Here is a 16,152-nt window from a genome sequence, read left to right on the forward strand (position 1 = left end):
CATGTTAGAAACAGAAACAGCACTCTGAATGCTAAAAGCCATTGAGTCATCAATAGCCTCTTCCTCTGATCTCCCTGTCAACAACATTTCATCCATTGGAGTAATGCAATTCCTAGCTACTATGACAGCAGTAGCATCATTCATCATCACAGAATCATTAACTGTGAGATGACGATTTTGGGATATAAAGGATGGACGCCAAACTTGGGCGTCACTGGTTGTTGTGGGAGTATCATTTAAATTGAGATAATTTGGGCAGGAAGAAGAGGAAGCCATTTTTAAGAAGGTTTCGAAGAAAGTCTTAAGAAAACTAAAGTTTCAGAAAATGAAGGAAGTTGAGTTGAAACGCAGTTGCTCCAATCAAGTTTTGCAAAGGCAATATCTATAGGAGGAAATATGACTACAGTTTCCAGGATCCCAATATTATCTCAGATCCCCATATTATCTTTTTTCTTTCCCAGATTCCAAAACTTCACGTGGCCTCCATTAATGTTTGTCGGCACTTTCGGCGTTTTCAAAGTATTATTTTCGTCAAAAGCCGATCTTGCTTTACGAATTTCATGGAGCTACTTTTTCAAAAGTATCCCGAGAATCTCGCAATTTTCCTATGGTTAATTTGAAATTCACCGGTTCTACCTATTCCTCTTATTTGTGTATAAATGTGTTACTAACGAAATTTTCTTTACAGAAGACATCCAGTTTTCTCCATACCTAGTGATGCGATATCTACTTATTTTTCTTATCAGTGAGCACTCAATATGCCCGAGAAGCAAGACTATCTCTGATCATCCATTCAGGAAGCGAGACTATCCTTGATCACGTTTCCGCCACATCAGGGAACTGTGAAGGCGACCTTATGCTCTAATCTCCGGAAGTTCTTCTAGACTAGGAGAAATGAGAGCTGGTTGTTTGCTCCCACCAGCTTCCTTCCTTGATTGCTGAGCTTGTTGTCTGCTCCCACCAGCTTCCTTCCTTGATTGCTTACCTTCTCTTGCAATCAATATCACATTATTTTTGCATTTTTTTTCTCTTTTTGTAACTCTCCGAGGATTATTTGTTTTTGACAGAGAAAAGAGTTGTGATTTTGCTCTTGCAGGATATAACTAGATCATCAAGCGCTACATTTACTGGGCCGATACAAGCTTGAATGATACTTGAGAAAAGTTTCTCCCACCTAAGGACGTAAGCAATACTTGTGTTATTTTATGCTTATATACTTATTTGATATTTTATCCGTTCCAAAAGAATGGCTTGTATGTATCCACGAATTATTAATGCAAATTTTACAGATTGCAAGTTGGATACATTGATAATACACTGCACAGATTAAAGTCCCATAAGAACAGAATATGGGTATAGCAGTGATCAATATGATGCACACCTGTTGCGTAGCAAATGATGTGGATTGAAGTCCAGAAAGGACAATCCTTTGACATGTCAATATTGATATTATGCACGCCTAATGCGTAGCAAATTATATGGGTTAAAGTCCCATAATATGGGTTAAGGTCCTAGAAATTAATTGACATGTATGTATTAATCTGTGACATGCCTTCAGCATGACAGATATATGGGTTCTAAATGTTCCAACTCCCTAAATGGAGATTATCCACGCCCTACTGCTAAATAACGCTCCAATGGAGGTTATAATCCACATTCTCACATAATAAAAGCCTCATGAAGTGGCTTGGGTACCCAAAGGCAAATAAATGCTTATAATTGATGCATGCGCATGCAAATGAGAATGGTGGGATCATGAATTTATGAATGACAATTTTTGATCATGAATTGATGAATGACAATTTTTGGTTTTAGAGTAGCTACTCAAATCATCAATGGGCTGTGTTGATTGGAACCACGTTCAATTATTAAATGTCGACAATATTATTGGCCAAAATGGAATGAGGTAATTCCATTATAGATGAGAATGAACGTGAAAGAACAAACCCACAGTACGAACCCCAAAAGATGTTAATACTGAAATTTATACTTGGGTGTTCGGAATAAAAGGGAATATACCTACTTTGTATGACACACTGTTTCTGGCAGAAACAAGGAATGTTGGGTTTTCTCCATATTTACAGATTCAATTGTGCCCCCTCTTATTACACAATTACGGAGACCAACATATTATCTTTAAGGGTTATTAAATGCATGGAGCATATCGCCAGAAGCGATTTCCTAAAGATATATAAATAGCTGGGTAAAAGCTATATAATGTGTCATAAAGTTTAAACCCTTTTTAGATAAAATCCGTTGAGAGAATTGACATTGCATAAAGCAAGTCCCTAAAGGACATGTGCTTGAAGCACAAAATTTGTACTCAATATTAATATGCATAAATTACCTCAGTGAGTACATTGATTATAATGTGTTTGCAACACATTAAAGCTTCTGAAGAGTTCAAGAAATATTTGTCTCGACTTAAGGATCGAGCATTATGCCAACGAGATTCTTGCTTATACTAAGAAAGTATTGAAGCATTTTTATGAGGATTATCCGTTGGACACTTTAATGATTTTTCGGAAGTATATTGGACCGGACATCATATTTTTCAGATAGGGCTCAACTCCATCACCATCATTTTGGGATGATGTGAGGTATATTTGATGTTATCTCCGCATAACACCATGTACGGGCATATTCTTTCAAGTGAACTTACAAATAGCCCAAGTTTTGTTAGAAACGCGGACTCTGAAAATTTCTATGATTTACATAGAGATAGCTCACTGGAAATATATTTACTTACTCAACTACGAGAATTATTAATGGCTATATCCTCCATTCACTCCGAAAGATTCTCACTCCAAAAGATAGTCATGAAGACATCAGGGGGAGATATTAATCAGGGGGAGCATCCAGAAGTATGCTATACAGATTGCTGTACTCTTTTTTTCTTCCTTCCATCAGTTTTCTACCTCACTGGGTTTTTCTCCAAGCAAGATTTTAATGAGGCAACCAATCTAGGGACATGTGGTCTCCAAGGGGGAGTGTTGTAAAGAAGGATAAGTAAAGAAGAATAGGTGAAGCCCACATAGCTAACTAACACCCACCAAACCTAACCACACACCCACCAAACCAAACCACTACCCAATTGATTGAAGAATATTAATGATGTTGTTGATTGAAGAATATTAATGATCTTGTTGATTGAAGAATATTAATGACGTTGTCTACCAATTATATTGTGAGGTGAACAACCAATGTCTTATGCCTATAAATAGATACCTCTATCAAGAGAAGTTTACACATATAGAAGAGGAAGAGAAGGAAGAATGAGGGTGAGTGAGTTGAGAGGAAAGAGAACAAGAGAGAAATTCTCCAAGAGAGAAAATTGAGTGAGTCATACATATTGTAAACACAAAGTTGTAGCCCTATTATTTTACATAGTGGAAAAGTTACTGCTGCTGCTCTCCGGGGATGTAGGCATAGTCGAACCTCGTTAAATACTGTGTCTCATCTACTTTACGTGCAGCTCAATATTCGCACATATACCAGTTCATTTTATAACATCACATGATAAATGACAATCACTAAATATAAATGATTATGTCTTGCAATTCCAAGTGGTAGGCATCTTAGATTCACAGGATATGCTTATGCTTCTTAAAGAATCAGCTTTTGGAAGCCCCATCGATCAACTTGTTGCTGAAGTCCCAAAGCTTTTTGGCCAACTTTTCATCTCCAGCATGTGAGCTGGGTTTCATTTCGTTGCAGTCCACAAAGTATTTTCCAGTCACACCTTTCATTTTTGGGTGCAGTGCTACATATGATGTTGTGGCTGCTCCCTGAAAACAATCAGAGAGATTGCATTCAAAATATATTTTTAATTTAATCCCTCGGTCCATTAGAACAAATAATTATAAATAAGAGAGATCATTAGTTGGAGATTAATTAATTAATCACCTGAGGTACATTCTTCCACATCCAAAAGGTGAACAACTTGAAAGTTTCTGCATAGCAGAGATGGTGAAAATTAATTAATTATAAGATGCTTAATTGTATAAATTGGAAATATGCATGGGGTATTGGAACATACTCATCAAAAGAGGAGAATGCCTCATGAGAGGTGTCATGATCAATCCTGGGTGGACTGAGTTGACTGTTATGTTCACACCTTCTTCCTGCACATAAAGCAATATACCATGTAAGAGCCTGTATAGAATTTTAAAACTTTATATTCACGGTTAACCTATCTCGCCACTTGTTAATCACTCTAATGGTGAATATCAATAAATCATGTCAGCGTAAACATGTTAATTGATAGTATGACAACATAACGTATTAAATTGGTAAATACTGAGAGTAGCGATACAAAGTCTTTGGTATAGGTCCTACTGTAGGGTGTATATGTCTACGGGAGCCTGTCAGGTTACCCACTTGAGGACAGTGATTGATTTACAATTTTTTTTTTTTGTTCATTTGATTTGTTTTTCCCAGCAGCAATTATAACTCTGTACATACTTGGTGAAAGTTCGATCTGTTTCTATTTTTTAGCTCCCAGCCCTACTTCATGTGCCTCCACAAGCATGTAGGTCTCTTCACCAATGCTTATGGGACACTAGTTACCTACTTGGGGCCCTTGATGAACCATCAAACACTCACTTAACACAACTACCATGCACCTGTTTTTTCTGGCTTCAATTAAATCACAGTGATTAGAGCTGTTTTGGGGTTGGTCTGGGGTTCTATGAGCACATTTTTCGTATACCATGTGTCTCTGCACAACACTAGTTTCAAATAATTAATGTGAAATAATGGTTGGGGCTTTCTGCAGACAATAGAGGAAATAGGATCACCTGCAATCGACGAGAGAGCTCATTGGAATGCAGTAAGTTTGCTAATTTGGATTGCCCATATGCCTTCAGTTCTGAGTAACTGAGTACAAAAAAACATTTAAGTTACAGGATTGTGAGCTATCTGCTTATAAATAATCAATATGGAAAAACATTGGATTACTCAAATTATTCCTTACCCAATTCGATCGTTGATCTTGTCGAATCGAATCCCCTCTTGGTAAGGGGTTGTATGAGCAAGTGATGACAGAATCACAATTCTGCCTTCTACACCAGTAGTTCTAGCGGTGTTCTTCATTTTGTCAAGCAGAAGGTTTGTTAAGAGAAAATGGCCTGTAAAATAAGGTTATCTGCTTAACTACAACGCAATGAGTGAAAAAGTTGGGAGCCCAATTCTTTTTTCAATTCCTTTTCCCCCAATTCTCTCATACGAGATGGGCCTTAATTGAAATCTCATACATCTCAAGAGAAAAGATAACAGTAGTTACCAAGATGATTGGTTGCAAACTGCACCTCTACTCCATCTTCTGAAAGCTGGTGGGAGCAGAACATAACACCAGCATTGTTTCTGCAACATAAATCACCAATTTTTATAATGCTAATATGTTAATAATTTCATATTAAACTAACTAAATAAGGAGAGAGAGAGAGGATGACATTAAGAGGTTGAGAGGAAGATCAAGAGCGTTGAAGCTATCAACAAATGCTCTAACAGACTTGAGAGAGCAGAGGTCAAGTTTCAGAACATCCACTCGGGCACTTATATTTTCTTTAATAATAGCCTGTTTTGCTTCATTAGCAGCCTCTATGTTTCTGGCGGCAATGATGACATGGGCTCTACGAAGTGCCAAGACTCTTGCTGTCTCAAACCCAATCCCACTTGCCCCACCTGCATTTCACAAACAGGAACAGAAATGTTAATCAAACTAGAAAGAGGCATATTGGCTTGCTCTCCGTCTCTATATGCAGAGTAGCTCTGCAACACAATTCAGAAAATGATTTGCAAAAATTTGCATTCAAAAGCCATATTACCACTCCTAATTTCATGTTTAATTGGGTCATATCTATTTTTTTGTTCTTCTTATTACTAACCAAAAAAAAAACCCAAAAAAAGAAAAAGAAAAAAGGCCATTAACACCAGAAACAGAAACATCCAATGAAATAAAGAACCCCACAAAGACCGGAAAAAAAAAGAAGAAGAAGAAACAAACAGCAGAATTAATTCACAGAGGAAAATGCAAATTTAGCTGACCAGTTACAATAGCGGTAAGGTTGCTAGCATCAACTCCTTCAGTGACCTGCTCAGCAGTTGAAGCTGACCCAAACCCACTAGGCCCTGGCCTTCCTGTCATCAATGCAAAGATACCCATTTCCTAAAATCACAAGAAAGAGCCAGTCTCAATCAAGAAACCCACAGAGAAGGTCACAGCACACAACGATATGAGCCAAACTTACAGAAACTTGGAGGGTAAAAGACAAAGATGAGCACAAATGCATGGGAATAAATATGAACACCGTGCCAGAAATTTTTGAGTGTGATGGTTTTTACGAGGTTTGATTCATAGAGATAAACTTTGGGTGAACAACAGAGTTGACGTGTCATGCACGTAGTGTTTAGTATTAATGAACATGTACCATAATACCAAACCTAAAAATTACTCGAGTAGGATGAGTTGAATGTATGTAATAAGTTTGGTTCAATTGACCGAAAAGTTATTCATTGCGGTCACCACCAATGTGGTTTTTATACATGTCAAAATTTTCAAATATTTGTTTTGTTGTTGAAACTTTATCAATATTGTTGGAAGTTAAAAGTTATCTTGTTATCAATCTACTCATATTATAACATACGTTCGTAAAATAACATTTGAATTAACATCATGTTCCCGTCACACTCAAAAAAGTTTTTAACAAAGAAAATACAATAATATTAAATAAGCTTATTTAATAGCCTCATTAATCTGTTAATATCAAGAACGAATGGGATGTAAGTAATTGTGAAACGACCAGATTCAACTGGACAAGGGAAATACGACTTTTTGGTGGAGTTTTAGTACAAGACCAGTTGGAAATAAAAGCTAAAATCTTGAAGATGATTGTGAAAATTTTCTAGAATTTTCGGAGCAGTCAATGAGAGCAGTCTTTGATGTTAAGTCAGTATAAGGTGCAATCCCTTCAAAATAGTGCTGCTGTGGAGCAATGATTATTTGAAGATTTTTCTGATTTTTTCTCAAGGACTTACAATTTATATTTTTTTTTCGAATTTTCTTGGAGGAGGAACAACCCCAAACGTGCATGCAAAGTAACTGACGTGTTATCTCAATCCAAGTAGAAAGATGAGTCAATTACTTATCCATTTTGGATTTATGTTTTAATTAGACTTTTCTTTATGTTTGGTCTACTGTAAAAGCCCAGCTAGGGTAGGAATAGATGTGTGGTGTTTTATTTAAGCATGAGAAACAACTCCTTGAGAGTTAGACACGCAAAGACTAGGAGAAATTGGAGACGCTGGAAAAGTACCGCATTTGGCTAAGTTTGATTGTTTCTTCCTTATGTTTTTGTTTATGTTGAATTATATGATTATGTGTAACTAATTTTCTTTTGCTAAGGCATGATGTAGCCTTAGTATGATAATCTAGTTTTCTTATTTTACCTATCTATTGATTGCCGTTTGATGTTGGATTCTTAATCATTGTGTTTAATAACTTGGTTGATTATCTTGATGCTTGATCACCATCTAGACTTTTAATTGAGTTAATCAAATGCAAATTAGAGTAAATACCATACTTAATTTGAGGCTTGCTTCTTGTGATTAGGATTTGTAATTCGTCTAGGGTAAATACCATACTCCTAGAGTTTACATGTTTGTTCAAGGTTTTCCCTGATCTTAATGAGTTTCCATGTGTTGATATTTGATCTAAATACCATAGATGAATTGCAAGTAGGAATATATGTAACATTCCACATCGACCAACGGAGAAGGGTGATGTGCCTTATATGTATATGCCCACCTCCATTTAGCACAAGGCCTTTTGGGAGCTCACTGGCTTCGGAGTCATGTGAACTCCGAAGTTGAGCGAGTTTGGGCTAGAGCAATTCCAGGATGGGTGACCCGCTAGGAAGTTGGTCATGAGTCCCTAGAAATAAAACTGTGAGGGTAGGGGGCCCAAATCGGACAATATTGTGCTACGGTAGAACCGATCCGGGATGTGCCATAATTGTATCAGAGCCACTCTGCCGGGTGGTGCAAGTGTGCCAACAAGGACGTCGAGCCCCTAAAGGGGGTGGATTGTAACATCCCACATCGACCAACGAAGAGGTGGTAATGTGCTTTATATGTACATACCCACCTCTATTTAGCACGATACTTTTTGGGAGCTCACTGGGAGCCTAAAGTGGACAATATCGTGCTACGACAGAGCCGATCCGAGATGTGACAATGTACGAGTTAGTCTAAATACCATAGGTAATTCATGAAAAAGAAAAACTATGCGGCGACCTCAAATGGTTAGTTAATAGGTAAGTGAATAAGAGGCTAGATCGGATTACTAGTGGTGAATTCATTGTCCTAGTGCTTTTATCGATTTGAATTTTTCATCCTTGTGTTTCGTGACTTTTTACTTGTTTTGTCTTTTAATTTCGTTGTTAATTAAATCATTCTTTCAAAAACCCTTTTTGTGTTTACGTGAGTATGCTACGCGTCTAATTTCTTGTTTATGTAATTAGAGTAATTAAAGTATTTTGTGAAGTAAATTAGGTTAGACTAATTGAAAGTTGAACTCAATCTTCATAGGAATGACCTCGTATTTACCATACTAAATTACAATTGACCTCGTACACTTGCGATTATAATTTGTGTTTAGACTAATCTTTATAATCTCTATTTTTCAAGTTGTCTAAAATTCACAACATGTCTTTCTAGTAGTCTTTTGTTTTTCTTGTTATGATTGAAGGTTTAATTTTATTTAATCATGATTATGCATTTATTTTTCTTAATTAATAAGCTTTGTCTGTATGCATTTGTTCTTCTTAATTAACCAACCGCCACCCAATAAGATTCCTGGCTCTGTCCAAATCCCATTACATTAATTTTTTGACAATACAAAATAATTAAAATAACATTTGAATTAACATCATGTTCCCGTGACATCCAAAAAGGTTTTGCCAAAGAAAATACAATAATATTAAATGCTCTTATTTAATAGTCTCATTAATATGTTAATAGTCAAGAACGAATGGGCTGTAAGTAACCCAGCATGGAAGGATGTCATCAATTTTGAACAAATAATTTATGTATTTATTTCTTTTTCATTGCTGTTAATTTTGCTTAGTTGACCTGTAAATGGATGGAATTAGAGTCGAATTATTATTGGATTAACCTAATATAAAGTTTCTGTCTTGAGTGTCTATGGTTTTTTGTGAGTTTCTGTGTGTTTTTCTTGTAGTCTTTTGTTTTTCTTGTTATGACTGAAGGTTTAATTTTGTTTAATCATGGTTATGCATTGTTATTGTTCTTAATTAATAAGCTTTGGCTGTATGCATTTGTTCTTCTTAATTAACCAGCAGCACCCGCCACCCAATAAGATTCCTGGCTCTGTCCAAATCCCATTACATTATTTTTTTTACAATACAAAATAATTATCAACAAACGACCAAACTATGAACCATTTCAATCAAACCCAAATTCCACAAACATAAGGATTATGCCTTGCAAGCAAGCTTTATATAAAAATAGGCATCACAGATTGAGAGGGTGCTTCTTAAATAATCAGCTTTTGGAAGCTCCATCAATCAACTTGTTGCTGAAGTCCCAGAGCTTTTTGGCTAAGTTTTCATCTCTAGCATATGAGCTGGGTTTCATCTCGTTACAGTCCACATAGTATTTTCCAGTCACACCTTTCACTTTTGGATGCAGGGCTACATACAATGTTGTGGCTGCTCCCTGATAAAACATTCAATTCAGACAATGCATGCAAAAATATATTAAACAATGAAATAAAATTGAGATTAGCTCAGTTGGTTTGACTCTTCGGCCTCAAGCCCTGTGAGCAGAGGTTCGAAACCCCAGGCACCCAGGAATGTTTGTGTGTAAACCCCCTGTCTTCCAACCGCTTGTACTAAAAATAAATTTGAGATTATTTGATGGAGATTAACAAATTAATCACCTGAGGGACATTCTTCCAAAACCAAAAGGTGAACAACTTCAAAGTTCCTGCATAACAAAGATGATCAAAGCCAATGGCCTAGCTGTGATACAAATTACAATATGTGAAAGTGTATATATATGTTGGGTGGGAATATCAAATTATGCATGGGATATTTGTACATACTCATCAAAAGAGCAGAATGCCTCATGAGAGGTGTCATGATCAATCCTGGGTGGACTGAATTGACTGTTATGTTCACACCTTCTTCCTGCACAGCACGGCAAGCAATTTGCCACTTTATTAGAGCAGATTACTTGCATATTAATTTACCTTCATTGTCTGACTTTTCACAGATGAGTTCGATCAACACAATAAATCGCCTGCTTGAAATTTTAAAACTTTCTGTTTAGGTTTTAGTCAATTGGACCGAAAGAAATCACATGCCGACCTACACGGTGTAAATTGATAGTACGGTAACAATTTATCAAAATTATGCCTAACTCCCAACTAGATTTTACCCAACAAATTAAGACCCTATCTTAGAGAGAGAGTTCACTTCCTTCTAGGACTCACAGTCGTTCATGCAAACAGTCCTTATGATTCAAAGTTCACACACTGTGAGTACAGGATACCTGTCTGTCTACGGGACCATGAATGGGGCAGTGATTAAATTTAAAATTCCATTTATGGGCCTCCTCTCCGTCTCAATATTTATTTCATCAATGTTTTTTGGTCCCCGCAAAGCATTGAAGACCTCTGAATTTTGTACGTACGGAGAGCCATCTTTCGTTAACATTCAATCGACTCTTGACAGGACACCATGTCCATATTATATTATCCACCAGCCAGCCCTACCACTTCATGTGCCTCCATAATCATGTAGTTCTCACCAATGCTTATTGAAGAGTCTTTGGACATTATAGTTAACTAGTGGAGGCCAGTGATTAACGAAACTGGGAAACATTCACCTACCACAACTACCATTTACCTGTTTTCATTTGGCTAAAATGAGAATGATAAAGATAACTTGGGGTTGAGCTAGGGTTCTATGAGCAATTATGTAGGAAATAGGATCACCTGCAATCGACGAGAGAGCTCGTTGGCATGAAGTATGTTTGCTAATTTGGATTGCCCATACGCCCTTTTGTCATTGTAACTGAGGGGACACAAAAAAAAAAAAAAGACATCAAGTTAAAGCGCTATGAACTGTTTATCATAATCTTTTTATTTATAAATAACCACTGTGGAAAAAAGATACCTCATTCGATCGTTAATCTTATCGAAATAAATCCCATCTTTATAAGTGTGTACATGAGCAATTGATGACAGATTCACAATTCTGCCTTCCACACCAGTAGTTCTAGCAGTGTTCTTCATTTTCTCAAGGAGAAGGTTTGTTAAGAGAAAATGACCTGTAAAATTGGTAATTGGCTTAACTAGAACGCAAATAGGTAACAAAGGTTTAAAACCCCTTCTTTTCATATATATTTTTCCCAATTCAGGATATGAGATAGGCCCTACAATAATTCCCAATTCAGAAAGCAAATAAGTAGGACTTACCAAGATGATTGGTTGCAAACTGCAATTCTATTCCATCTTCCGAAAGCCGGTGGGGGCAGAACATGACACCAGCATTGTTTCTGCAACATAAACCACCAATTTCTGAAAAACTAAATAAGATGCAGATGCTAAAATGTTACGTGAAGCCTAAATAAAATAAGAGAGAAAAAGATCATTACATTAAGAGGTTGAGAGGAAGATCAAGAGCATTGAAGCTGTCAACAAATGCTCTAACAGACTTGATGGAGCAGAGGTCAAGTGTTAGAACATCAACTCGAGCACTTCGATTGTCTTTAAGAATGAGCTGCTTTGCTTCCTTCGCAGCCTCTACGTTTCTGGAGGCAATGATGACATGGGCTCCTCGAAGTGCCAAGACCCTTGCAGTTTCCAACCCAATCCCACTTGCCCCACCTGCATTTCACAAACAGGAACAGAAATGTTAATCAAATAGAAATGTTGGGCTGTTGGCTTTTTGCTAGCTACCCAAGATTTATCATGAGAATGACTCAATACATCTGATCGGTAGTCCCAAGGAGCCACAGAAACCCAAAAGAAAGGACATTAAGAAACAAAAACACAGAATTCAAAGAGGAAAATGCAAAAGTTATAGCTGACCAGTGACAATAGCAGTAAGGTTGCTAGCATCAACTCCATCAGTGACCTGCTCAGCAGTGGAAGCTGATCCAAACCCACTAGGCCCTGGCCTTCCTGTCACCAATGCAAAGATACCCATTTCCTAAAATCACACAAAAGACCCAATCCCAATCAGAAAACTCACACAGAAGCACAGAGCAAGTTCCCCTTTTTTTTTCCTCTCACTCCACAAATATGTGAGACAAACTGACAGACCCCTCTCTTTTTTATAACATTTGGAAACAAAGCATTGGGAGAGGGGTAGAGGGTAAAAGAAAAAGATGCCTCAAACCATAAGATGATAAGAAGGGAAAAAGAAAAAAAAGAGGAAGGAAATGCATGGGAAATTCATGTATGGTCTGGTTGAATGTAGGTAATAAATTGGGTTTAATTGGAGCTACTGTATTGTTGACAAGTATTAAATGCTCTTCGGTGAAGAGCAGTTAATTGGCCTCAACCAACCCCACAACAGCTCAACAATGTAGCTTTCTTTGGAAAATTGAAAGCCATGATCCTTGAATTTAGTGCTGTTTTTTTTGGTACTGGGGATTCTTCCTACATCAATTGGGTTCTATTTTTATCATCAACTTGTGTAGAATGATCAACTATGATTGGTGTGCCTTAGTCTAAAGTAGGGAAGTCGGGGGTTGCATTGCATGCACAATCACAATATATTTACCATTACATTGTGTGGTGATATGAAACCAAACTACCAAACTACCCAACAATACCAACTATGTGCTACATATATAATTGTGAATCGATTGGATCCAACTGGTCCCAGCTTGGAATGATGAAACATCTTCATTATGATCAGCTTGCTTGAATGGACCATGCTTCCATTTTGGAAAAATAAAGGGTTAAGCAATCTAGTTTAGATCCTTTTTTTTAACCGCGGTCAAATTAGTCAACTGATAAGCGATGATGCAATTTGAGTGGCGGTTTAGGTGAAATTAAACACAATAATTTTATACTTGAAAGTTGAAACGAACACATATAAAACAAACATTCCAACAGCCGCTATAATTTCTAAACATCTAACATCCTGACTAATAGTCAAATAAAAATAATATAGATATTTGATTCGGTTTAGGCGGTTTTCATGTAGATCTCTTATCACCATTCATGAAAGTGTTAATTAGCATTGCTTAAATAAATTAATAAAATTCATCGTGGTTGTTTTGGTGCTGGGGAACTAACTAAACAGGCAAAATGCTTGTGAACATCCACCAATCGTGAACTAATGTGTCTTCCTGCCTTTCTTGACTCACCAAAATCCTAGGATTGTGAACGTAGGAACAACGTTCGGGCATTAATTCTTTCTTTCTATCCCTTAAAAGCATAAATAAATAAGGAAAAAAAAAGATTTTTTTTTATTTTTAATATAAACGATAATCTAAACTGCAAGAGTAGAGAGTTTCTCACACATATGTTGAAATTTAAAATTACTGATATGTGCGAAAATATCTTTTTCACTGAATTAGACCTGTCGATAAAAGAAGAAAGGATTTAAATTATGCTGGTTCATGCATTGACATTAAATATACTCATGCTCATCCAATCCTTTGAAATGTCATAAAAGAGTGTAGACATGGGCGTGCGTATTGGCTACAGATACAGTGTCTGATCCATCGGAGCTAACAGTAGCTGTCTCTCTCTGCAGTATTATTGTAAGGCTAATCCTTTAGAGGGTCAAGAAAAGTCCACGAGATGAGACCACAGAAAAAAAGAGTATGGAGCTATAAAATATAAATATAGAATGACTGACCCCTCTCCCAACTAGCTCTTTTTACCAAAACGGTGAAGATGCTTGGATGTCAAAATTCATTATGTGTTTCAATACCTAAATTTGAAGATCAATTTGATTTGATATTTAGAATGAGCGGAGTGATGTATTTGATTACGAATTTTGACATGAAATTTGTTTGTCTTTTTCTTTGTCTTGACCAACATGTCTAATTCAAATTTAACGGAATTAGAATTATTTCAATATCGAAGTAAATGAATATGTGATTGATTTTCCTTAATTCTAGGACTTTATGATTATGACATATGAGACGGTACAATAATGCATAAAGGTGTGTGAAACTTATCTCTATTAAGGCCATGTTTGGTTAACTGAACGGATTTGAGGGGAAATAATTTCCCATGTTATTTTTAATGATATACTATAATTCAAATTGTTAATTGAATAAAATAATCATGAAAAATGTGCATTTAATGTTGGCTCATTTTTCCAAACTTTCCCATGATGAGAGAAAACAAAACCCAAGTTGGGAGGATAGCTTCACTTTCCTACCTACTTTCCCATGTGCAAGATAACCATTTTTCATACTTGGATTTACCAAACATAGGAAAGCAATTAATTTGTTATCCCCAAACCTCCTTTTCTATGAACCAAACAGAGCATAATAGTGCATAAAAGTTAGCAGCTTTTTAAAACTAGGCTATTCAATAAGGAGGCCCTAAGGCTTTAATTAAAATTTTAAAATCAGCAGAACTCAACCTAATATTATTGACTGCATTAACATGCATGTGGGGGTTCCTTTCTATCAATGGAATCACAATGCAACTTCAACTTGTATCAGTTCCCCTTGCAATACAATAAAATCGAATTTTTTTTCTCAAAAAAGAAAAAGAAAAAGGAGAGTGGGTGGCATAGTTAAGGATTTCTCCTCTTTTTTTTTTTTTAATTACAAAAATTATAAGGGTAAAATTGGAAAGTTATAAAATACTTGAGAATTACACTTTGTTGAAAAATATGGAAATTGGGGCCTAGTTCCAAAAATTACTAAAACTAAGATACCAATTATCTATCTACCTACCAATTCATTCCAATTGTCCCATGTGAGATTCCTAATCCACCTATTATAGAACATAGTATTTATTTGAGTTATTTACACTATCATCTTCTGAAGTTTCTTGTGTTTTCACAAAACCTCATCAAGTCTCAAAATTTACACGAATATCCCTTGAGATTTCAGTTTGTTTTCACAAAACTCATTTTCGTTGATTATTTGTCCAAAAATTGATGATTTCATTATAAATAAATAAAAACTTATGCAAATGACAAAATAAACCTCAATGAAGTATATGCAATCTAATCTTAAAGGGCAACTTTGACATTTGGAGATTCTTGTGTGTATAAAATCATCAATCTTTGGATAAAAAATCAATTAAAAGGAGTTTTGTGAAAACAATTTAAAACCTCAGGGAGTGTTCTTGTAATTTCTAAAATTTTAAGAAATTTTGTGAAAAAATTAAAAACCTAAAAGAGTATTAGTGTAAACAACTCAATGTATTTTCCTTCAATATTTCATGCAGGGATTGGCATATTTATTTACAACATTTTTTTGGAGAGAAATGTTACAGGCTTGAAATCATTTGGGGCTTTTATTGTAATTGAAAAATAATCATTTGGGCCTTTCAGTATCTAGCAAAGCTCTAAGCCCATTTGTCTACCTTTATATGGTCTCATTCTTCTGAAATCTTTTCCACCTCTTTCTTTTGAATGTGGCAATGTTCAGTTTCAAGATCCAAAGTTAGAGTGGGCTTCTGGGCCTAATGAATATTGTATAAAATATTCCTTCCCCAAGCCATTGCCTAATAATGTGAACGGCAGTTGTTTATGGAATTACTATTCTTCCAATTGAAGTATTTTTGACTTTTTATGGCAAATATTAGTATCGCATATATGCGACTACTCGAACTCATAAGGTTAAGTCAAAATGTGAGTTAGACAATATACCATAGCTAGGGCAAGAGGTCGAAGCTACCCTCTCAGTCGCTTTTTTATAACCAAAACATCTAATTTTATTGTACACTCTAATATACGTGAACTATACGTATACTAAATTAACAAAAACAATTCAAAGATAGAGTAAGAGATTATAATGGAATTATAACTCTTCAACAATTTGTCCTGAAATATTTTCGTCACCATACTTATCTGTTTCTTATTTCTTTATCGAACTTACCAATTTATGGATCTTCTTCTTTTGACAATCATTCATACT

The 16,152-nt window shown here is 35.9% G+C and overlaps 2 protein-coding genes across 2 annotated transcripts; both read right to left on the reverse strand.

Moving 5' to 3' along the window:
* Positions 3,483–6,390, reverse strand: LOC18773428 (short-chain dehydrogenase TIC 32, chloroplastic). The gene is made up of 9 exons (XM_007205506.2): positions 6,252–6,390; positions 6,049–6,169; positions 5,454–5,685; positions 5,285–5,364; positions 4,976–5,129; positions 4,800–4,878; positions 4,040–4,124; positions 3,907–3,953; positions 3,483–3,788 (listed from the first exon to the last, which is right to left on the reverse strand). Exons 1-9 carry the CDS (start codon positions 6,291–6,293, stop codon positions 3,615–3,617), a joined length of 1,014 nt encoding a protein of 337 aa, XP_007205568.2. The 5' UTR covers positions 6,294–6,390; the 3' UTR covers positions 3,483–3,614.
* On the reverse strand, positions 9,380–12,480 carry LOC18772531 (short-chain dehydrogenase TIC 32, chloroplastic). Its single transcript, XM_007205505.2, has 8 exons — positions 12,119–12,480; positions 11,683–11,914; positions 11,504–11,583; positions 11,202–11,355; positions 11,021–11,099; positions 10,127–10,211; positions 9,962–10,008; positions 9,380–9,738 (listed from the first exon to the last, which is right to left on the reverse strand). The coding sequence occupies exons 1-8, from the start codon at positions 12,234–12,236 to the stop codon at positions 9,565–9,567; spliced, it is 969 nt and encodes a 322-aa protein (XP_007205567.1). The 5' UTR covers positions 12,237–12,480; the 3' UTR covers positions 9,380–9,564.

The sequence above is a fragment of the Prunus persica genome, chromosome G6, assembly GCF_000346465.2.
Source record: "Prunus persica cultivar Lovell chromosome G6, Prunus_persica_NCBIv2, whole genome shotgun sequence".
Classification (NCBI taxonomy): Eukaryota; Viridiplantae; Streptophyta; class Magnoliopsida; order Rosales; family Rosaceae; genus Prunus; species Prunus persica.